Source organism: Lynx rufus, unplaced genomic scaffold, assembly GCF_022079265.1.
Source record: "Lynx rufus isolate CCGP_SWC_20201006 ecotype Redwood Valley unplaced genomic scaffold, mLynRuf1.p SCAF_20, whole genome shotgun sequence".
Lineage (NCBI taxonomy): Eukaryota > Metazoa > Chordata > Mammalia > Carnivora > Felidae > Lynx > Lynx rufus.
In genome coordinates, this window is record NW_025814835.1 from 17,552,442 (window position 1) to 17,576,288 (window position 23,847).

Genomic DNA, 23,847 nt, shown 5'->3' on the forward strand with positions numbered 1-23,847 from the left:
TTTTTAAGTAACAGTTTGCTAACTTAAAAAAAATTTGTTTAATGTTTATTTATTTTGAGAGACAGAATGTGAGCAGGGGAGGGGCAGAGAGAGAGGGAGACAGAATCTGAAACAGGCTCCAGGCTCTGAGCTGTCAGCACAGAGCCTGACATGGGGCTCGAACCCATGAACTTCGAGCTCATGACCTGAGCCAAAGTTGGTCGCTCAACTGACTGAGCCACCCAGGCGCCCCATTTTGCTAACTTTTTAAAGCGACTTTGCTTACCCTTGGGGTTCAGAGTTAGTGTTCCCCTCTGATCACATCAATTCCAAATATTCGTGTGTGAAAACCATTCTTGGCTTGTGGGCTGTAAACAGGCATCCGACCGGATTTGGCCCACAGGCAATGGTTTGCGGACCCTGTGCCTCTCCGCAGTGAGTAGCAGCCGAGGCGGATTCAGGCACATCCTTCCACGAGCTCTGATGCGATTTCTTCCTTGCTCAGTGATGAATGGGAATGGCCAGCTGTGACTTCACATCCTGCTCGGTGCAGAGTAGCTGTGTTTGGGGGGTGGCAGTGCGTCCCTGGGGTGGAACTCAGGGAGAAGCGTCAGGAAGCTTCAGTTCAGGTAGGGTGGGGGGGAAGCGGGGACCAGGAGGAGCGGCTCAGGTTGGCTTGTGTGCGTGCGTGAGTGAGCAGGAGGGACACGAAGCTAGGGGCGATGCTCCCCCGCTTTGCTCCCCCGCTTCGCCTCCTACCAGCTTATTTCTACTCGGTCTTTACCACTCGCGTGCCGCTGCACTGCTCCTGGAGAGCCTGCTATCTTCCTTAGTTAAGAGTAGGGAGCTGGAAGCTTCTCCACGGTGCACCCTTCCCAGCGGTTGTCCCTGCAAAGCAGGGACCGCGTCTCTTTCATGTTTGCTCTCCTGGTGAGGTTTTTGAGATCCTGGCACCAGCTGTTCAGTAGACGCTGTCGGATGAACGGAAAGGGAGGGTAAGTCGCCAGCCACCGAGCTAGGAGTTGGGGGACACATGAGCGGTTCAGTTTGGGCTATGTTAGATTTGAGATCCCTAGGAGACATCCATCGGAGACAGAGAGGAGGAGGCCGGAATGTGAGTGGGGGAGAGGGGAGAGGTCTGGATGGAGATTTCAGGGTGGAAATTGTCGACATACAGACCGCATTTCAAGCCAGGAGGTCACTAGCCGGTGTGGGCGGAGACGGGAGAGCCGTCCCGGGGCGTGTCAGAGGTCGGGGAGAAGTGAGAAGCCAGTGAAGGAGCCAGGAAAAGAGGAAGCAATGAAGCAGGAAGAAAACCAAGAGGAAGGGAGTTTCTGGAAGCAGTGGGAAGGGGACTCCGAGAGATCAGCTGTGTCAGGCGCCCCTGAGAGCAAGTAAGACGAGGGCCGAGAAGAGACCGTTAGACCCTGCAACACAGAGTCTGCAACACAAGCTGCTGGTGCCCTTGACCGAAGCTTCCTTAGTGGGAGAGCATCTCTGAGTGGGTTCAAGAGACAAAGGGAGGGGAGGGATGGCAGACGGTGAGTCTGCCACTGACCTGGGTTTTGACGTAAACTGAGTCAGTAGTTGAGTGGGTTATGGGCCCCACGGGCTGCCCGGAGCTATTTCAGCATGTCGCTATGCCACCGGCAGTGAGTCGGTTTCCCAGAGGAAAATGGGATGCAGGACCGTGGGGAATGCTTGCTAGAGCCACATCCTGGGGCACCAGAGGGGTCAGGCAGATCCAGGGCACCAGCGGAAGAAGTGGTTTGGGGTGGGGGGGGAGCCAGGAGGCTTCGTCCACAGTGGGGGAGGGGAGGGGAATATACGGGCACAGACCGAGGAGGCGGGGCCGTGCAGCTCTTAGAAGCTCTCTTCTTACTGTTGCAGCCTTCACAGTAAAACAGGAAGCGAGGTCATCAGCTGGAAGTGAGGTTGGGGAGGAGGTGCGGGCAGTCGGAGGAGGGAAGAGCAGGTTTGACATAGGCGTGGTGGTGGTGGGAGGGTCGGGTGACCGTGAACGGATTGTGCTGACAGCCACATTCAGGATCTGATCACTTCTCCACTGGAGCTGCCTTCACGACCGGGCGGCCTCCTCACCGGCCTCCCTGCTCCTGTCCTTACTCCTGCACAGTCCCATCTCCACAGGGTCATCCGCAACACAGACCTGTGATAACGGCAATCCTTTGTCCAAAACCGTCTGGTAGCTCCTCATCCAAAGGGATGTAAAGGGGAGAGTTTTTCAAATGGCCTTCCAGACCCCACAAGGTCTGGCTTCCTATGCCCTCCCTGGCCTCACGCAGCTACTCCTATCTCCCCTTTGCTGACTCTACTCCAGCCACACACTGGGCCCTTGCTGTTCTTAGAACACACCCAGAATGCTCCTGCCCCAGCGCCTTTTCCCTTTATTGTTCCTTCTACTTAGAATGCTCTTCCCATAGATGCCCTCACAGCTCCCTAGCTCCCTTCCTACAGGTCTCTGCTCAAACGTTCTTCCTTAGCAAGGCCTCTCTGATCTCCCTCAGTCAAATAGCAGCCCTTCCCTGACCCCTGCGCTCCCTCGTGCTTTTTCACTGCTTTGTTTTCTCACGTAGCACACGTACGTATTTGTTGCCCGCCTCTTTCGTTTAAATGTAAGCTCCTTGCGGGGCGCCTGGGTGGCTCAGTCGGTTGAGCGTCAGACTTCGGCTCAGGTCACGATCTCGCGGTTTGTGAGTTCGAGCCCCGCGTCGGGCTCTGTGCTGATGCCTCGGAGCCTGGAGCCTGCTTCGGATTGTGTCTCTCCACCTGTCGGCCCTCCCCTGCTCATGCTCTGTGTCTCTCTGTCTCTCAATAATAAATAAACGTTAAAAAAAATTAAATGTAAGATCCTTGAAAGCAGAGCCCCTGTGTTCTTCACTGTTTTCTGGAACGGCATCTGGAAGACTGACCTGGAAACCACTGAATAAGTATTTGCTGACTGAATGGAAGGGAGGAAGGGAAGAAAAGGATATGATGGGTGGACGCATGGCTGGCGGGCCACTGAGATATGACTGTAATGAAAACATTCGTTTGTACGTGGGCGATTAAACTCCACCCCCCAGGAGGAGTTTCTGAGCAACTCTAGGAACAAATGAAAACCAGAAATACATCTTTTCACCTGTTGAACAATCATTGCGGTGAGGGGTTAGCCTACATCTAAAGGGACCCAGGGATTGGTTCCGCAGCTCTCTGCTAATCCAAATGAAGACAGAACACCCCCCCCCCGTCTTTGTTACCACCTGAGAATGTGACGTGTGCCCATGCTGTCTTTTCTTCCAGGATAATCCCTATTTTTCTTATCCACCGACCGGAGAACAACATCCCTTATGCCACAGTGGAGGAGGAGCTGATTGGAGAATTTGTGAAGTATTCCATCCGGGACGGGAAGGAAATAAACTTCTTGAGAAGAGAATCGGAGGCTGGTCAGAAGTGTTGCACCTTCCAGCACTGGGTATACCAGAGAACGAGCGGCTGCCTCCTGGTCACGGACATGCAGGGTGAGGAAAGCAGCCTGCCCCGGGCTCCAGGGATGCTGTGGACCTGGAATGTTCCTGGGGATGTGGCCAGGGGGAGGCGGGGAGGTCTGCTGCATGTCTTTAAGAGTCTTTACCAGCAGAGGGTGTTACTAATATCTCATCAGAAACAGGGTCTGACAGGGGTGCCTAGGTGGCTCAGTTGGTTCAGCATCCGACTTCAGCTCAGGTCGTGATCTCATGGTCCGTGAGTTCAAGCCCCACATCGGGCTCTATGCTGACAGCTCAGAGCCTGGAGCCTGCTTCGGATTCTGGGTCTCCCTCTCTCTGCCCTTCTCCCACTCGTGCTCTGTCTCTCAAAAATAAATAGACATTAAAACACACACACACACACACACACACAAACAAGGTCTGACAAAGGAATCTGAAATGACCAGCCAAATGGAATAAAAAAGTACACTTTAATTCATGCCAATAATGCTTTCCTATTACCACAGGCAACTAAAGATTGGCTTTATTGTTATGTCCTCAACAGGTGCAGTTCAGAAGTATTTATGAAAATCTGGCTGTTCCAAAAGACACATTAAATTGTTTTTTAATTTTTTTAAATTAAAAACTTAAAAAAAATTTTTTTTTAAATTTTGAGACAGAGAGAGAGCAAGTGGGGGAGGGCAGAGAGGAAGGGAGACAGAATCCCAAGCAGGTTCCGCACTGTCAGCGCAGAGCCCCATGTGGGGCTCGAACTCATGAACTGTGAGATCATGACCTGAGCCGAAGTCAAGAGTTGGACGCTAACGGATTGAGCCAGCCAGGTGCCTGATAATTCATGGGTAGCAGGTGAGAGGGTCTTTCACAGTTCGGTTTAGATTTCAAGCTCCCCTAGCTCATTTACGGCACCTTGAATTTGTATACAAACTGATGGGAGTGCATTTGTCGCATGCAGTGGCGTTATCATAATTAGGTTACCCACGGAGACGGCCCTGAGCCAAGTTGCGGTTTGGGGTCCCCCAAGAGAGGCGCCATGTTTTTAGAGGTTACCTCTCAGGAGTTGGGCAAGGATTGGACCTTTATTTGGGTAAGGTGAATCCTTCCCTGCCACAAATGTCCAGATACTAATATTTGGGACAGGATCTCAGGAAACACCTAGGAGAGTGCAGAAATGTGACAGGCTGTGGGAAGGCAGCCAGTAAGGTCTCTTGGAATACGACCAGTTCCCTCTTTGGGTTGCTGAAGCTCATGCCTGCTGGGGAGACGCTGGGAGCCTGTGCAGAGCACGCTTCTCGGAACTGTCGCACCCAAGGAGCGAGGGACTGGGGGTATTTGCACACCCACTGCCTGTAGCTACCAGCGGAAGGGTAGTCCTGGTGGGGGTGTTAATTCCTCGGCACTTGCCACCTGCACGGGGACAAGCCAGGCTGAGCAAAGCAGGCTCCCGTGATCAGAGAAAGTTCTCAGGCAAAGTGCACGGAAACAGGGTGAGGGCACTGGGTGGGGCGGGAACGGCTTCCACCACAGGGGGTTTCCTTTTCCTCTTCCTTTCCAAAGAATCATGCCGTGAAGAAAAATCCGAGCTATAATTGCATGCCCGCTGTAGGTCAGACGTGGTCACACACGAGGATCTCAAGCTCTGCCTAGATCACGGTGCTAAAGAGCGAGACCGCGTCTGGGTTCTGTCCCCTCCGCCCGCTGCCCGCCCCCAGCTCGCTAGCTCTTAGCCTTGGGCAGATTACTTACCTCTGTGCCTCAGTGCTTTACACGTGGGGTTGTTGTGAGCATTAAATAGAATAGTAAACTTTTGGCACAGCACTGCCGCACCGTAAGTGCTCCCCGTTTATTTTAACTTTTTGTTTTGAAATAACCAGAGACACAAGAAGTTGCAAAAATGTTCAGAGAGTTCCCCGTGTGCCCTTCACCCAGCTTCACCTACTGTTAACGTCTTACGTGACTCTCGTTCAGTGTCAAAACCAGGGGACTCGCACTGGCACAATAGAATTAACGAGGCTATGCACCGTGCTTGGAGGTCACCAGTTTTTGTATGTCTTCATTTTTTCCGACGACTTTTGTGCCATCTTCATAATGACCCTGCAAAGCACATTATGATCCCATTTTGCAGATGAGAAAACAGAGGCTCAGAGACGGTGCTTTAATTGCCTGCTGTCACTCTGCTAATAAGCAGAGGGGTCCACGACTCCACCCCTGTGCTTTCTGACTCCAAAACCCAAGCTCTTTCCACTAAACCATAAATCTGCCAATTTGCAAGAGATTTGCAAGCGTCTCCTGATGTTAAAGCTTCCAGCGAAGAACTTCTTGAAGACCAGCTGGGAAATGCAATGCTACAGTCTCGCAGATGGGGCCAGTCTGCATATTGAAGGCAGTCATGTCTGCTCACTTTCTGAAGAGACTTCACTGCCACATGCACACACACACACACACACACACACACACACACACACGGTCTTAATACACAGCTATCTATTCTCATTAGACACTGGCTGTGCAATTCTTGATGGCCCCTCCATCTTTTCTCCTTCAGAGCTAATTTCGCGATAAATATCGTTCTTCTGGCGAAAAGCAACACCCTGGAGCTTCATGCACAGCTAGTTTCGCTTCCAGGCACTTGTAAACAAGTGTAGTGAAACGTTACGTCTCTCTGTAAGTGACATGTGCGGTTTAATGTGTTGGCACAGTGTATCATAACAATGTTTATTTACTCTCTGCTTCTGAGGAAAATCTCTCTCTAGTCATCATTGCTGTGCACAAGGTAGCACATCCATTTTCTAAATAACCTGTGCATTTTATAATTTTACTGAGACACTGGAATTAGGATGGAAAAACTAAACAAAACCCCAAGCAAACCCGAACTCAACTATTACCTTCTTGGACTCTTTTTTTTTTTTAATTTTTTTTTAACGTTTATTTATTTTTGAGACAGAGAGAGACAGAGCATGAACGGGGGAGGGTCAGAGAGAGGGAGACACAGAATCTGAGACAGGCTCCAGGCTCCGAGCTGTCAGCACAGAGCCCGACGCGGGGCTCGAACTCACGGACTGCGAGGTCATGACCTGAGCCGAAGTCGGCCGCTTAACCGACTGAGCCACCCAGGCGCCCCACCTTCTTGGGCTTTTAAAAGCTATCCCCTGCCTGGTTGGGCTTGCTTGTTGACAGGATCGCCGTGGGTCCTGCCAGCTTGGGAGTCAAAGTTCCGCCTGTGATTTGGTCTTGGGATCTGCCCGCTGCTGGGACCAACCACTAAGGTTCCTAGGAAGCTGTCGCCCAAAAGACCCAAGAACTCACGTTCTGGAGAACAAATTTCTGATGCCGCCTACTTCCTTCCTTCCACCGGAAACAACCTGCAGATGACCGTTATCCCCGACTGGACTTCAAATTATTTTCCTGTAGACGCATGGATAGAATTGCTGGCACATCCTTAAACCGAGAGAGAGAGAGGTTTCCTTTTCAAAATTACATTCTGGTTTTCTAAACTGTAAGTGACAGCTGGTGATCGTGAGAGGCAGGAAAGGCAATGCCCACGTTCAAGGACCCTTGTGCCAAATAACTTCTTCAAATTGGCCCTCCGTGCAGCGCGGAGCTGTGATTTTTAAATACGGCTTTCCACAAAAACAAGATATCCAAAGAGGGTTTTTACAATTTGGTGTCTTTATTTATTTATTTGTTTATTTATTAAAAAGCACAGTCCCTGTAATAAAGGCGATGTGCAGCATTTCTGCATACGTTCTAGTTGTTCGCAGCTTTGAAAGAATGAGGTGAAGTAGTCGCCAGCTGCGAAAGAGCCTTTGAACTTGCCCGCTGGCTCTCCCAAAGTGCCGTGTCTGATTCAGCTCACAGGTGCACTGCAGAAAAGCGCGTTGCTTCTGTCTGCCTAACCGGCCTGCATAGCAGCATGGCCTGGATTTCTGCCACGCTCCGGGCACATGCTACTGCGTCAGAGCATTAACCCATTAGGTTTCCTTTCCAGGGCCCCAGAAAACAGCGCTTCTGGGAGTCGAGACCCACGGAGCTAGGTTGCCATCACGTCTAACCTCAGGGTTGGCTTCGGAGAAGATGGTTGCCTGTTCCCTTGGCCACAGCCCAGACTGGTTTCCGTGTGGCCGGGCCTCTCAGTGAGCAGGGCATCTGCTGGCCATGGGGGATACAGCAATCACAGTCCTGGATAGGATAAGAGTTAGGGGCAAGAGAGGAGGAGGCAAGCCAGACAGACTGGTCGGTGGCACCGTGGACCCCAGGCGCTGCCATAGAAGGCCTGTGACTAGATTGCGTGAGTGAGCGTGAGGAAGAGGTCCGCTAAATTGGACCAAGTGCCCGTAACCATCAGCCTAGAGAGACAGTGGCTGAATCGGTTCCTGGTGTGGCAGGGAGAGTCGGGAAAGGCCAGAGGCCACCCACACTCCGCGCACCGGAAAGGGGCGTCTTCCTCCAGATCTGGGGGAGGTTGAGGACATAGAGTGAGCCGGGCGTGCTCACTCCACTGCCTCTTGTCTGGGGAAATTTGTCCCAGAGCGTGCCTCTTCTCCACTTCCGTGTGCTTGGATTCCAGCAGGGATAGTGTGGCTCTTTGCTGAACCAGAGCGGAAGGCTCCGGCAGCTGTTCTGGTTGTTTGGCTTTGGTAGCCGGCCTTGCCAACGGGCGAATGGAGAGAGGTTAGGAGAAGCGTCAAAGGGTTGGGCCACGGGTGACACGCGTCAGCATCTCCAGACCAGTGGTTAAGAGCCTACACGTAGCTCGGGAGTGTTTCCCCCAGGCCTAAAGCCAACCCAGAAAATCTTCTGTCCTCAACTGGGAGACCATCTTCATGGAGATGGGAAATCCCATATCTGGAGCTGGGCTTTGAACTGAACAGATGCCACCTTGAACTTTCTCACTGCCGGCCTCACCCCCCCCCCCGCCCCCCGGCCCACGCCCACGCCACCTGCCATTGCGCACGGGCTTCCACTTTCGGTGAAGAAGTGGAGCGGACCGCAGTCCTGACCTGAGCATTTCTGGGCAGAGAGCTCCTGGGACAAGTGACAAGCCTGAGTCCCTCAGAGCGCTACTGGCCTCCCTCCTCCAGCAGAGGGCGCGGGCCGGGTGGACAGAGGACATCACTCCCCCAGCCACAAAGGGCTCAGGTGGCCTGGGGCGGCAGACCCCACCATTGGTTTCCACGAGACACAACTCCCCTCAGCTGCCGTCACAGGCCTGCTGTCCTCCATTGTCATCCCACAAAGCCCGACGAACGTCTGAAAGGCTGTCAGCCTCGGCAGAAAGTAGCCTCTGCTGATGGAAATGAGGAGGAAAAGTGTGTTACGTAGGAAAGAACTTGACCGTGAGGCTGTCACTACCCCTAGCCCCGGAAGAGGTGGCCGGTCCTTTCTGAGGACCCCCGTGAAACACAAATCCCATCTCCGCTCTCTCTTCCTACAGGTGTGGGAATGAAGTTAACTGACGTTGGCATAGCAACACTGGCAAAAGGGTGAGTAGAAAAAAACCAAGCACGTTTCCTTCCACCCCGGGGTTCCAAACACCTGCCGGGCACACATACTGGGAAGCCATGTGGGCAGGTAGGTTTCTTGTCCTAACCGTGGATGATAGATGTTCTCGGGGTGAATTCAATTCACTTCTGTCACTTACATAAAATATTTATGGACTTTGTTCTCGCAGGGAAACACATTTGTTTCCTAACTTTGAAACAAACAAGAACTCTGGAAATGCACTTCAAGATTAATTACTAACAGGACCGCCCCAGCGGGTGGGGGGTGGGGGGACCATGCCAGCATTATTGGGATTTCTTTCAATTATGAATATTCCATTTTTCTACCTTTGATAGCTTCACTATTAGAAGCCTCTTAAATTTTTTTTTTTTTGTACTTGAACACAGTGAATTCGATTGGCATATTTTTAATGTATTTCCGTTCTCTCTTATCCACAAAAGCCCTTCAGGCGACACCCACGCTTTCCTGGTGGTGGTTTCAGGAGCACATGGCTGGGGGAGAGCAGTGATGAGTTACTTTGGTTGTGGTGATGGCTTCGTTTTCCCAGTTTAGTGTGGGGTGTTGCTCTGTCCGGTGTGGGATACGCCCGGACGGCCCTGCAGCATTTTCCCGGGTCATCTCTTGAACCACTGTGCCTTCTCTCTGCTTTGCGCGACCGCCATTGAGGAGAAAGCAGGCTCTCTGTGGTTCTTGGTGAAAATAAAGTTCTGGGTTGGAGCTACCACGGTTTTGGCCCGCCCCTGCTGTTCCCACGCAAGGAGACTGTCTGTTACGAGGAGGGAATAGACGGCAAGTGACTTTAGAAGGGACGCATGCCTTGGGTTTTGTTATTGTTCAGGTATGGTGACGCCAGTCCTTTTCTAGATTGAAAAAGAAAACGATGGCCACTGAAAAGGTTTGTTGCCCACGGTCCCCAAGGGGGCCAGGCCCTGGGGTCCACACAGGGAGGCACCACGGTCAGCCAGGAGGCAGGAGGAGTGTGGGGAAAACATGAGCCACGGCTTTTAGTTGGTTTTCCGGGGAAGGAAAGGGCGAGGCAGGGAAGGCAAGCTGGGAATTGGCTGGTTTGAAAAGCTTCAGTAGGCTCGGAGTCGAGGAGGGGGCTGCCCTAGTTGTCTAGCCCCTGCCCCGGCGCTAATATAGGGCAGGTATGAGACCTCAGTAGAAGAGGTGGTGGGAACAGGGGTTTTAGAGAGAGACTTGGGTTCAAATCTTGCTCATGCCATTTGCTTCTGACTCTCCCAGTGGTAACATTGCTTCTTGTATTATAGGCATTTGTCTGGCCCTTGGGATGGGGGAACCTACATCCTGGTTTGCCTGGGACAGTGCAGTTTTTATGCCGGCTGTCCTAGCATCCATCTAGTTAGTCATTTCTCCTGGACAAATCTCCCCATTTAGAAAATAAATTACGGGTGCCTGGGTGGCTCAGTGGGTTGGGCGTCCGACTTCGGCTCAGGTCATGATCTCGCGGTTTGTGGGATTGAGCCCCGCGTCGGGCTGTGTGCTGACAGCTCAGAGCCTGGAGCCTTGGATTCTGTGTCTCCCTGTCTCTTTGCCCCTCCCCCACTCACGCTATCTCTCTGTCTCTCAAAAATAAATAAAATATAAAAAAAGAATTTTTTTTTAAAGAAAAGAAATTATACCATGCTATTTATAAAGGGATTTCTCTGGACCTCAGAAGCATTTCCTAAGTAGGGCAGACCCCGTGTTCTCTGGGGGACACTGTAAACTCAGCATCATGCTCACCTGGGTTGAATGCTGGGTTCTCATCTTACCAGCTATGTGGTCACGTGACTTTAAATTCTGGAAGCACTGATCTACAGGATGGGGACACGGGATGTCTTGAGGATTCCCCCTCCTCCCCCCCCCCCCCCGCCGTTAATCGACATCCAGGCCCTGAAGCTCGTATGCAGGTGATAAACATTGGTGATAAACATTGGTTTCCTTTCCCCCTCTTGTCTCAGCCTGACACCAACACCGATGCTGACGCTGACACTGACATCATACCATTCTTTAGAACAACTTTGCACCAAAACAAAGCAGAAGTTTCAAAAACTAAGACAAGCTTAAGAGCGTGATTATTTAAGACATCTTTTAAAAGCGTCTTAACAGTCTCCGGGAACTCATTGCATGTTTTTTCTCCTAATTTAAAAAGAAATCCAATCCCTTGGTTTTGTTCTCTAATGTGACTTATCTGGCCCGGGACAGCTGCCCAAGACCCATTACCAGAGCTGATGGCTGGAGCCCAGCGCAAAATGTTGTCTATAAAGTATCACTTACGGCCTTCCCTCCCAAGGAGTGGTCACAGAGGAGGCGGTGCGAGAGAAGGGAATTCTGAGAGCTTTAGAAGGGATATTAGATCATCTTGTCCGTTGTTTTTCTGAAACTTTTCTGTAAACTTTTCCTAAGTTTGCAATTCCCCCCCTAAAGAAACGTTTCTTAGAAGCCCGGTTTAAAAAAACTGATCAAAGGAGGACCCTCGGAGTGTAAGGAGTGGTTGGGAGTTCTCTTTGGAGGCCCCTCGGAACCCCTGCGCTCTGGATTGAGAACCGACAGCCACATCCCGCCTCCTTACTTCCCAAGTGAGGAGCATAGCACTGTGTGAAGTAAGGCGCCCCGAGGAAGAGGGGCAGACCCTCAACATTTGGAGCCGAGATTCAGTTGAAGAAACGCTCCAGTGGAAGCCGGTGGAAGCCCGGGCTGCCAAATGGAGCCCAAAGTGGGGAGACTTGGAAAGCGTTCTGATTCTGAGGCAGCTCGAAGACAGGCTGAGAAGGATCCAGGTGGGAAGCAGTAGCAAGCAGGGAGGAGAAAGTTGGGGAGCATTGCAGAGGCCAGCGGGCCTCCAGAGAGCAGGAGAGACGAACGGTGGCCGATGACATGCTTTTCTTGATTCACAGCAAGCGCCCCCCACGGGCTTAGTTCGGCCATGCTGGAAAGAGAAGAGCCTGGGGAATGGGCACAGTCTTAAGGAGCGGTGTTCCGTGTAGGCGGCCTTATACACGGTCTTTAACCACGTGAGAAAGAACACAAGGCATGGATGGGAGGACTGCTGAGGCCAATCTGACTTACTTTACAACTAATTAATAATGAACAGGGGCACCTGGCTGGCCCAGTTGGAAGAGCCTGTGAGTCTTGATCTCAGGGTCGTGAGTTCGAGCCCCAGGCTGGGAGTAGAGATTACTAAAAACAAACTTAAAAAATTTTATTTTTAAATAATAAATAATACACTGTATTGTTTAGAACAGAAGAAGATCTCCCAAATTTAGCGCCTTTTTCTGGCCAGCAGTGGTCAGGGTCTTTCGCGGGAAGAGAAGCCATTGTGGCATTTAAAGAAAATAGTCCCTTATGTCTCAGTCTCCACCGTATGCACGAGTGAGGCGAGGGCAGAGAGCGAGGGAGGCACAGAATCTGAAGCAGGTTCCAGGCTCTGAGCCGTCAGCACAGAGCCCGAGGAGGGGCTCGAACTCACAAACTGCAAGATCGTGACCTGAGCCAAAGTCAGATGCTCGACCCACTGAGCCACCCAGGTGCCCCGTGACTTACTGGTTTTAATGCAGCTTTGCCTGGTAGTATGGCCCTTAAAGCAGAAGTATGTCCTATCTCTCCTGGGAGCCAGCGATGGGAACAGGTGTGAAAACGCATCGCCTGTACCTCGGTGCCTGTCATCTCTCAGCAGTGGCGAGTGCGAGAACCTCAAGTTACAAAGCATGGCAAACAGCACGGTCACAGCCTAATAAGCCATTTTCTAGGCAGACCCCGGGTACTGACGGGACAGTTGAACATTTTTCCGATTTGAAATTGCTTCGCCATGTAGAGTTCTTTGAAGGGGAAAATTAGGACAGTGCCTAATTCTATAACTGGAGGAATCAGAAGTGGAACCAAAGCAAAACCAGTGCCAACCAACGCACGCAGGGGAGCAGACCTGCACGTGTCACAGTCTGTCCTGCGAACACCCACCCCCCTCCCCAGCCAGCAGCTGCTGAATTTCTGGGGAGATGGCGTGATTGGGGTTAGCCACCAGAGGGCGCCAGAGCCAATATGTTTTTCAACCCTTTGTAGAAGGCTCAAAAAAAAAAAACCAAACTCATTTTTATGTTGCCAGATTGAAGTAAAACAAAGAGTACCCTGAGCAGATTTCTTCCCAGTTGGTAAGCACTGGACCAAAATCGGTTTGATATGAGTAGCCACAAAGGACAAAGGACACTCCCCAGGGGGACCACCAGTTAGCTATCCTGAAATGTGTGGCGATGTCCGGTGTCCCTGACATGGAAACCGAATTCCGGAGACCCTGGACAGAATGGCAAATGGCTTGATCCCTGCGGAAAGGCAGTAAGGACCCTAACAACATGGTAAGGAGCATGGTAAGGACAGTTGCCTGGAGAAAGCAGGTTCTACTGATGTCATTGTGTCCAGCTCTCATCCTACAAGCCATGAAAAAGAGGAGAGACAAAAAAGGACTGCCACCTTCAGTCGGGCTGAGTTCCAGAAAAAAAAAAAAAAAAAGGCTCTGCCCTCACTGCCCACCGTGAGCCTCGTGTGCCCACGGGCGGTCGTCACAAGTCTGGGACCCCACTGTACCTGGAGAGAAAGGGGCAGTGCAAATTTGGGATTTGTATTCAATAGGATTTGTATTGAAGACACACAGCTCTACGGCAGGCTTGTGTGCACCCATGTGCACGGTGTGTGTGTGCGTGTGTGTGGTGACTCCAGGAGGGCTAGCTAACTCTCCAGGCGGGCACGTGACTCTGCCAGGAAGGGAGGAAACCAAGGGACTTGGGAACAGACTTTCCCGACATCATGTAAGTGCTTCTCACAGCAGGGCTGTGTCTGTAGAACCCACATGTTCTAGCTGACTGGCCAAGGCGGGCTTCAGAGGACAGCCTTTCAGGTCTGAGGGACCTGAGAAAGGCGCTTGGCCCCCTAAATGTCCGCTTTCCCCCATTGCCCTCCTTGTCATCTACCCTGGAAGGCAGTCTACATCCCATTTCAATCTGATCAAGTATCTCGCGGTGGAGCCGGTTGGCCAGCGGCTGGTTTGTTTGGCCAGTCTTGGCCATCAAGGAGGTCTGGGGGCCCACGAAGGGAACATTTACCTCCCCCCGCCCCACGATTTTGGCAAGGCATTGCTACTAGCAATGTTCTCGGTGTGAGTTCAGAGTCTCCTGGACCCGGGAGTCAGCAAGGACATACCCGTTCCACGGAGTGGGAATAGCGTGGCACCTTCCTGCTCTTTGCCCCAAAGTCTTCCAGATGACAGTACAGTTGGAGTTGGGGGGTTCTTCCCATGCCTCAGCACTACCCACCCCCTCGCCCCACCCAGTCACCCCCAGGACCCGAGGACCCACAGCCAGGCTCCTCGTCCTTTGTCATCCAGCCTCAGAGGCAAGTCTGCACCAAAAGACCATCTGGAGAGATTGCTGGATGTGAGATCGGCGGCTGCAGGATAAACCTGGGAGACGGTAGGAGGGAAATGGAAGATGAGGACGCAGTGAGGGCTGAGAGGGTTCACGAGCGCCTGACACCAGAGGGCTGGAGGAAGCCCAGAACTGTCCGGAAAGGAGCCACCAGCGCTCTCTGGAAGGTCCGAGCAAAGCACAGCGGAGCTAGGTTGCCCGAACCGAAGAGGGGGGTGTGCAAAGATGCCACGGACTCAAGTTTGCTAATAGAAGAGAAGACAGGAAGGCGTCTAGAAGGTAGCTGGAAAAAGGAGTGGTGTGTGTGTGTGTGTGTGTGTGTGTGTGTGTGTAGCCCAGAGAGAAGTAAAGAACGAGGGGCTCACTGTGGACTGATAGGATTTTGGGGCTTGTCCCATAAAGAAGGTCCCTCAGTCAGCGCTGGCCGGTCATGAGCACACTCAGTGTGGCCGGCACGCCCCCCTCCTCCTGCCCCAGGCATCTGATGGTGAAGCCCTGATCCCCTTTGGCCTTGACTGCCCAGCCCCGTGCCCTAAAGAGGCTCCCCCCTCCGCAGCTAAAATGGGGGGCGGGCGTTGGGAATCCCAGCTCTGGGGCGAGGACGGTGGCTGACTCTCGGACTGCCTATTTCATGGCTGTCTTGCCTCCAGTGTCCCCTCCTTGGCCTCTGTGTCCCGACTTCAGTTTGTGTCTCAGATATTAAGGAGAGGACTCCACGCTTCCTCCACACCCACGGGGACGTGACTTATGGTCTCCAGAATGGACCACGGACCATCAGAGAGGCTCGGTTCTCCCTCGCCTCCCCAGGGCCCCGGCCCCGCTCCCTCTTCCTCGGGGATCACAGCCCAGAGCCCCTCCTGGTTTGGGCATGCCTTCAGAAGCAAGACAGCAGGAGCCGTGCAAGCGTGCAGGGCTTCTGGAATGCCCCTTCCAGCAGAGGCAGAGAACCAGACTCGTGGGCTGCATTTGTCCTCCTGTCTTTACGTTTCCCCTTTTTCTTCCAGCCTGGGCAGAAGTCAGAGAAGTGCCAGGGCCTGTTTCCATGGTAGCAGCCCCTGCTGTAGCTCCAACTGGGGGCTGAGGGAGGGGCCGGAGAGGAGGCGTGAGGGCAGAGAGTGGGCAGGGGGGACCAGTGGGGGCTGGGGGCCAAGGGGAGGAGCTGGGGTGGGTTCTCGGGGATGTGGGACCGCTTGAGCAGCCCTGCCACCGAGGCTCTGACTTACCCTGGGGGCGGCGTGGGAAACTGCCCGACACGGGCGGGGCTCAAGGACAGCCACAGGGAGGCTAGAGCCATAGTAGTGGTGGGCGGACCAGGGTTTCCATGGTGTTTGTGGGGGTGGGGTGCAAAGAGCAAGGGAGGAAGGTCAGCTTGTACAAGGCAACCTCAGAATACAATTTGTATAGAAAACACAGGTTTGGTTACATTGCAGCGTCCCCACCCCCCAAAGAGCTCAGTGCCTCTGACAGAAGCACTTTCAAAGGGATCTATGTGCTGTTAAATAATCTCGGGAAACCCTGGGTTGAATGAGTGTAGGAGGTTTCTTTGGTGTGAGGCTTCATAGGGGTGTTTAAAGAGCCAACGTGTGATTGGAAGGCCCGCGGGGGCAGGGAGAAAAATTATGCAGAATTAATCACAGCGCTTATGCCACAGGATTATTTTCTATTTCAAAGCATCTTGTGGGACTTACTGCTCTATATTTTGGGAAATGCCGACCCACGGGAAAAATCACATAGCATGGCTCACGGAGCCTTCCAGAAATGTCCTCTGGCCTCAGCTCTTCTCAGAACACCTGCCTTGCTGAGGACATCCTCTGCCTTAGCACCTTTGCCCGTGCTCTCCCCTCTGCCAGATAAACCCCAAGCCGTCCTTCCTGTGTGAATCCTTCTTAGGACCCGCCACGCAGTGGGAAAACCCCCATCTCTCAGGTCCCTGGAGCTGTTTATCACGGCATAGTGTAATTATTTGTTTATGGGTCTGTCTGTCCTACAAGAGGGCCAGCTTCTGGAAAAGCTGAATCCTTTTTAATCCCCCTGAATGAAAAAAACGAAAGAATAAAGAAATGGAGGGTGTTAATGGAAGGAATATTAGGAATATTAGGAATATCAGGAATATTAGATGGTTCCAGAGTGGGGGGCTTCCCAGGGCCCCTCCTTTTACATGTAGATGGCAATCTGTTCCACCTGTTCATAAATCCAGCCCAGGCTTTGCTGTATACACACACACACACACACACACACACACACACCCTGAAACAAGAGGTTTATTTCAATTCCTCACCCCCATCTTCAGCCTGAATTCTGTGTCCTTGTGGTCATTCCCTATAAATTAAAATTTTCTTCAGAAAGGATATCACAGTAAAACTTCTGTTGTAAACAGTCTCTGACTTGCTTCTGCAAAGCTTACCAACGAATGGGAATTCAATTCTATCGCTCTTCCTTGTCCCACCGAGTTTTTTTTTAACGGATCCCTTCTTAAGCCAGACCAAAAAAAAAAAAACCACCTTAATTTGTTCAACACAGCCAGATCTGGAAGTTTCTGCCACTTGGCTCCACCCGCTCCCCCCCTCCAGGTGTGTTTGGAGGCAATACGAGGCACGGGGGAGCGTGATAAGCTGAGAGAGAAGCCGACGCTGCCGTCAGTTGACGACCTTTGCATGAGCCCCTTGTCAAGATGAGAGAAGACAGGAATAGTTTTTCAGCAAGCAATCAGACTAGCCTGGTTGGCAACACGTAGTGAGGACTGAATAAATCCGTGCCGAGTCAGGGCAGGATTGTAGAAATAGAGAGCTTCCTAGCCCTTCCAGAAGCAGGCTCTGGGATGTTGTATGACCCACGTTTCAAGGACAAACGATACACCTGGGTCCCGACTTAAATATGAAGGCGCCGGGGCTCCTGGGTGGCTCAGTCAGTTGAGTGTCTGACTCTTGATTTCAGTTCATGTCACGATCCTAGGGTCATGGGATCGAGCCCTGCGTCCGGCTCTGCCCGGAGTGTGGAGCCTGCTTAAGAATCTCTGTCTCTCCCTTTGCCCCTCTTCCCCTCTCACACGTCGCTCTAAAATAATAATAAAAAAAAAACTCTTAAAAAATTAATTAATTAATTAAAAGGTGTCTCCAAGGTCCAATAGGGGTGGGCTTGAGGTCTTCATGCTTTAGTTTGTCTCCTTACTCCTTGGGATTCCTGGACCAGCGGCATCAGCAGCCCCTCAGAATTCACTAGAAGTGCAGGAACTCAGACCCATCCCAGACCTTCTGAGCCCAAGCTGGCCTTTAAGAAAAAATTTTTTTTGACGTTTATTTATTTTTGAGAGAGAGAGAGAGACAGTACGAGCCAGGGAGGGACAGAGAGAGAGAGAGAGGGAGACACAGAAGCCGAAGCAGGCTCCAGGCTCTGAGCTGTCGGCCCAGAGCCCGACGCAGGGCTGGAACTCGCCAGCTGTGAGATCATGACCCGAGCCGAAGTCGGTTGCTCAACCCACTGAGCCACCCAGGTGTCCCCACACCGGCATTTTAACAAGATTCCTGGGCAATTTATATGCACCACCCCCATCCGAGGGGAAGTTATTTAAGAAAAGGCCCCACTGAGTGCTGTTCAGTGGAAGGAATTTATGGTTCTTCTGGAGGCAGTGAGGGAGGGCGGGCAGGTTAACTTAAAGTGATGGGCTGGAAAATTACACTAATCTGAGGTTACGGATAAAAAGACCCAGTGAGTAAAACTGCACAGAGCTAAGCTTTCTAACAATGGAAGCGTGTGAAGTTCTATGAGGTGCTTTATCCCGTTGCATTGGATTCCCAGGGCCACCGTAACAAATGACCAGAAGCTGGGTGGCTCAGAACAACAGATATTTATTCTCTCGCGTTCTGGACGCCAGGAGTCCAATCCCAGTGTCAGAGGAGTGGGTTCCTTCTGGAGGTTGTGAGAGAGGATGCACCCCACGCCTCTCTCCTGGCTTCCCAAGGGCCCCACGCCTCTCTCTTGGCTTCCTGAGGTGGCGGTCAACCCTTCGCATTCCCAGCCTTGTGGACGTGCCTCTCCAGTCTCTGCCTCTGTCATCGCATGGTCTTCTCCCTGAGCGTCTGTATCTGCGCTCCCCTTCTTACATAGACGCCCATGATACTGGGTTAAGGGCCCACCCTACTCCCGTGTGACCTCATCTTAATGACATCTATACTAACCCTGCTTTTTTTTTTTTTTTAGGGCTTATTTATTTTTGAGGTGGGGGAGGGGACAGAGAGAGAGGGAGACAGAGGATCTGAAGCGGGCTCTGTGCAGACAGCAGAGAGCCCGACTCAGGGGCTCGAACTCACAAACTGTGAGATCATGACCTGAGCTGAAGCCAGATGCTTAATCGACTGAGCCACCCAAGCGCCATATTCTGAGGTTCTAGGAAGGACGTGCCACTTGGGGGAGACACTGTCCGGCCTTGTGCATCTGTCTAACAAGATCAACGGCGGTGAGTGCAGTGGGGATAATGCTGGAGAGGTGCCAGGGTATTTCAGATTCACGGTCCCCTCTGCTCCTCGTGGCTCGTGTGGCATGGAAGGTGGACCACAAGCAGGAGAACCCGGACACCCCATCGCTTGGTGTCGGAGGAGAGCTTGGTGTCCTTTGAAACGCTCCGGCTTAATTGATCTCGGAACACAAAGGATGTGGCCTTGTTTCCTTTTAAGGCGTCAGCGATGGCTGTGAGTTTGAGAGAACCAGAAGTCATGGCCGAAGCCCAGCATCCCTGACTGAGACCATCACCAGGTTGAGAAAGGGGAAAGATTTTTAATTCTGTGGGTGCTAGGTAGCCAGAAAAGGTCTACAGCTGTGATAGGCGAGGGATGGGAGTTCATTATTGTGTGACGTGCCAAGTTGATTGTCCAAAATTGGACCAAGAGAGAAAGGGAAGTCCCGAAATGTGATCTGGAGGCCCCCTTGGGCCAAGGTGAGGTAGCTCTGGGGACGGGGCTTCTATCCACCTGTTTCCTTGGCCTTTATTGAAAAGCCTCCCCTGGACAGGTATGTCGGGAATCAGGTAGTATCCTGGGAGAGATCACAGTCTGTGCGGAGAGGTGAGGCACACCCTGAGTTCTGAGAAGTGGATGTCGTTCTCCTAAAGATGGAGGGAAGTGGTTGGAGGTGTTTCTCCTCGCGGTGAGGGCGGGCGCAGGGAGGACTCCACGAGAATGCACTTGGGCTAGGGCTTTCGGGGTGCCGGGGGCGGAGAAAGACCGGGGTTCCTCGACTGAGCAGAGCAACCCTCCCTGTAAAGCCTCACCATTGCCCACGGCAGCTCTTGTGACATCCAGCGGTCCCTGCTGCCCTACTCTGGCTTTCCGTGAGGACTCTAAAGAAAGAGGGACAGGGGTGCCTGGGTGGCTCAGTCGGTTAAGCGGCCGACTTCGGCTCAGGTCATGATCTCGCGGTCCATGGGTTCGAGCCCCGCGTCGGGCTCTGTGCTGATGGCTCGGAGCCTGGAGCCTGTTTCAGATTCTGTGTCTCCCTCTTTCTCTGACCCTCCCCCGTTCATGCTCTGTCTCTGTCTCAAAAATAAATAAACGTTAAAAAAAAATTTTATAAAAAAAAAGAAAGAAAGAGGGACATAGAGGAAAAGAAGGTGCCAGATTTCCGGGAAGAGGTCTGGGCCCTCAGGGGCTACTGGAGAGGACAGACCCTGCTGGGCTTCCCGAAGTCCTGCTTCTTCGTCCACACTCAGTCTTTCCCATTCCAGAGCATGGGAACCATTATAAAAGGGCTCGCTTCGTACCCAGCATTACACACTTGGCCGCCAGACGACGCTTAAGAAGCGACAATCGAATTTTCTGGGAGGTTCCAGGGTGAGTTAGTGATTTTTCCCTGCAGAGACTAGATGTTGTCTGAGTGTTTAAAAGCCTCCGGGTGGCCTGAGACAGGTGGCCGTGATGTGTTTCCAGGGATGTGTTTCAACAGGGAGGCTGCCCCTGCCCATGACCTTCCTGGTTTGTCTGAGGCGGGAGGCCTCCCTCCAGCAGGAGGACGGGTTTGGCTTTCCATCACGTCTGATGAGCACAGGCCCACGCGGCCTCGCGGCCTGCCGGGGGCGCTCAGGCGCCAGAGAAACGCAGTGGGGCTGACATTTCCGCCTGTCACGCCATGTCCTATGGAAGATAGAGATGTAAATATGATGAGGTTGGCGGCGGAGAAGTTTCCTACCCTGCTGGATTCAGCCCCTGTCTTGAGCGGACTTTTTCTTCCAGGAGGGAGCTTGGCTTTTAGAAACCAAGGCATTTCTCACAAGCAAAAATGGACTGCGGGCTCCTGCAGGGGTGAGGGGGGCAGAGCGTTCCCTCGCAGGGAGGAGGAGGAGGAGGAGGAGAAGGAGAAGGAGGGAGCAGGCTTCGTTTATAACAAACTGGTCAAGACAGAGCTGCTCTGGTTCCAGAGATGAAAGGAACCTTCCACTCCCCTAAGAGCTTCCAACCCGGCGTGGATTTCACGGGGAGAAGCGCACAGTCTCGGTCCCCATTCCTTCCAGGTTTCCTTGACCTTTGTGGTTTCTACCAGCAAATGAAAGAGGCCGGATTTCGTGTTTGTCCTGTTAATCAGCCGTGGCCAGAACTGTCCCCCAGCCAGCAGGGCCCGCCGTGAAAAGGGCCCTGGGCTTTGTCGAACACGGGCTCCACCATCGTGGTCTCAGACGCCTCCGTCACTTTTGAACGAGGAGCCCATGGTTTCCTTTTGTTCGGGGGCCTCACAAATCATGCCGAACGTTCTGTGTGCCGGGCTCACCCCCGCTCCCCCGTTTACCTGCCTCATCCTTCAATGTCGGCTTCCACATCCCTGCCACGGGACGGCCTGTGATAATATTGGTCATGACAGTAACTCGGCCCATGAGTTCAAGCCCCACATCAGGCTTTCTGCTGTCAGTGCAGAGCCTGCTTCAGGTTCTCTCTCTTGCTCTCTCTCTCAAAAATAAATAAAAATATTTAAACAAGAGAAAGTTGAAAACTAAATAATGTCTTCCAGCCCCAACGTTATAGAATTTTTTTTATCCAGAACCTCTGGGCGGGTGGCTTTCAGACTACCAAGAGACCTAGTTTTTATCAAGATGGCCCAGCACTAGTTACTATGACTAAAAGGAAAAGGGCAATAGTATGCTGTTTCGTTGGAACTGTAAGCATCTAGAACACTTGTACAATCACAGGCCTTTGGTCTGGAATGTGCATGCCTTTGGGCCTCGGCCTTTACTTAATCCCACAGGCTTTGTTTCTCCTGTCAGTAGTTGCGGCGGAACATTCGGCCATCTTTGCCCGGGGTCGGAATCAATGTGTTTTCCATCTCCCATTAGTTTCCCCTTCGAAGGCTGGTGAAAGGTGTCCCGTGTTTTAAAAAGTATGTGTCTGGGGCGCCTGGGTGGCGCAGTCGGTTAAGCGTCCGACTTCAGCCAGGTCACGATCTCGCGGTCCGTGAGTTCGAGCCCCGCGTCAGGCTCTGGGCTGATGGCTCGGAGCCTGGAGCCTGTTTCCGATTCTGTGTCTCCCTCTCTCTCTGCCCCTCCCCCGTTCATGCTCTGTCTCTCTCTGTCGCAAAAATAAATAAACGTTAAAAAGTATGTGTCCTTCTACCCAAACCCACAGGTACAAAGGATTTAAAGGCAACTGTTCCATGACCTTCATCGATCAGTTTAAAGCCCTACACCAGTGTAACAAGTATTGTAAAATGCTGGGCCTGACATCACTTCAAAACAACAGCCAGAAACAGAAGAAGCCAGCCGTCACGAAAAGCAGAATTCAGCCAAACTCCACAGCCGTAAAGAAGATGGCTTCCGGGAGCCCAGCGGGAAAGAAAACCTCGCACCCCCTGTGAACGAACGGCCACCAGCTCGCGGCACATAGTCTTGTGGGCACACGTCTGAAAACGCTCGAGAGAGAGCACCTAGCCTACAGAGCGCCGGTGGCGGTCCCACGTCCGACTGCCCGTGCCCCACGCTGCTCCCAAACTCATCGCCTGCTGTCTTCCCTGAGATGATTTCGGAGCAGGATTTGCGACCAGACGTGTGGAGAGGCGAAATCAACGGTCACTCTCAAAGACAGCCCAGCTTTGTATCCACCGGCTTCACGTTTTCTTTGTCTCTTTGTGTGGGTGCACATGGTTGTGTTGTCAGGGACTTGGTGCCCTGTCCACAGCCCCCCCCCCCCATTCCTAACCTTGGGATTTCTAGACGCTTCCAGCTGCTGTATCAACAGAAAACGTGAATTCCTTCATGGGGTCGAGTTGTCACGCTAGAGTGGAACGTCCTGTTGTTGCCAGAGGTGACTTCCAACAGAAGGGCCGATTCCCTCATTAGTTGCACATCCGGCTATAATTCTCTGTGTAATTAAATTCACACTTACCCAGAAAGTGGGAGATGCAGAGATTAGCACAGACCCTTGTTCTTTCGAATTGGTGCCATATTTCACATTCCCCCAGGATTAGCAATTTGGCCATTTCCTAATCAGTGTACCGGAGCACGAAGTATCTGCATCCGTGTTCTCTCCGCATTCTTCCATCACGGCCTCGGTTCGATAGGGACCCTGCCCTATGAACCCGGGGCTGACCCACGTCGGATCACACCAGAAGGTGGTGTGGAGCCTGCTGGGACCCCCAGCTCCCCGGGGGGCCTGGCCCCTCCCCGCATCCCACAGTCTCCTTTCCTGCCAGTTGGGGTCCTGCCCAGCTGTCGGGCAGAACGGCAGTGACCCACATCAGGCAGGAAGAAATGACATAAAGACCACTCAGGGATGGTTTTATGCACCCCAAACTGAGAGAGAAAATGTCTGCCGCCCCACTGGTTTGTCGTGGTGGTTGTTAAATTGAGAGACTATTTTTTAGAGCAGCTTTGGGCTTCCGGATAAATGAGCAGCAAGTATGGAGGGTTCCCAAACGCTCCCTCACCCCCTACTCCATCGTTGACCCCTGTTACTATCATCATGCGTCAGTGTGGACATTCGTCGCACTTGAGGAGCAAATGTTATACATCATGAGTCATTAAAGTCCACAGTGTACATTAGGGTTCACTCTTCGTACATTCTCTGGGTTTTGACACACATGTAATGACACATATCCACCATCACGGTACCCTACAGCGTGGTTCCTCTGCCCTACCGATCCCCAGCGCCCCACGGATCCATCCTTCCTTCCCCCGCCCCCGACTCCTGGTAGCCACTGGTCTCTCACCGTCCCCATCGTTCTGCTTTTTCCAGAACGCCATCTACAGGAGTTGGATGCCCACAGTGTGCAGCCTTCTTAGATGCTGGATTTCAACTCCTCCCTGACCATACCGTGAGGTCACCTCTGAGCAGCGTCATCGCTGCTTCTCAAATTGCAAGTTCACACGGATCACCCGGGGCTCTTGTGAAAATGCAGGTTCTCGTTCAGTAAATGTGGGGATGGGGGCGAGATTCTGCATTTCTGGCACGCCCAGGGGCTCCCCATCCAGCCGGGGACCACACTTGGAGAGAGTG

The 23,847-nt window shown here is 52.4% G+C and overlaps 1 protein-coding gene across 1 annotated transcript in view; it reads left to right on the forward strand.

Moving 5' to 3' along the window:
• The window catches only part of ALPK2 (alpha kinase 2), a 38,194-nt gene extending 14,804 nt beyond the window's left edge, over positions 1 to 23,390 (forward strand). The window contains exons 7-9 of the mRNA XM_047086464.1: positions 3,280 to 3,497; positions 8,896 to 8,944; positions 21,982 to 23,390. Of these exons, the coding sequence (XP_046942420.1) occupies positions 3,280 to 3,497; positions 8,896 to 8,944; positions 21,982 to 22,210 (496 nt within the window). The 3' untranslated portion in view covers positions 22,211 to 23,390. The remainder of the gene's footprint in view (positions 1 to 3,279; positions 3,498 to 8,895; positions 8,945 to 21,981) is intronic.
• Positions 23,391 to 23,847: the final 457 nt, after the last annotated feature.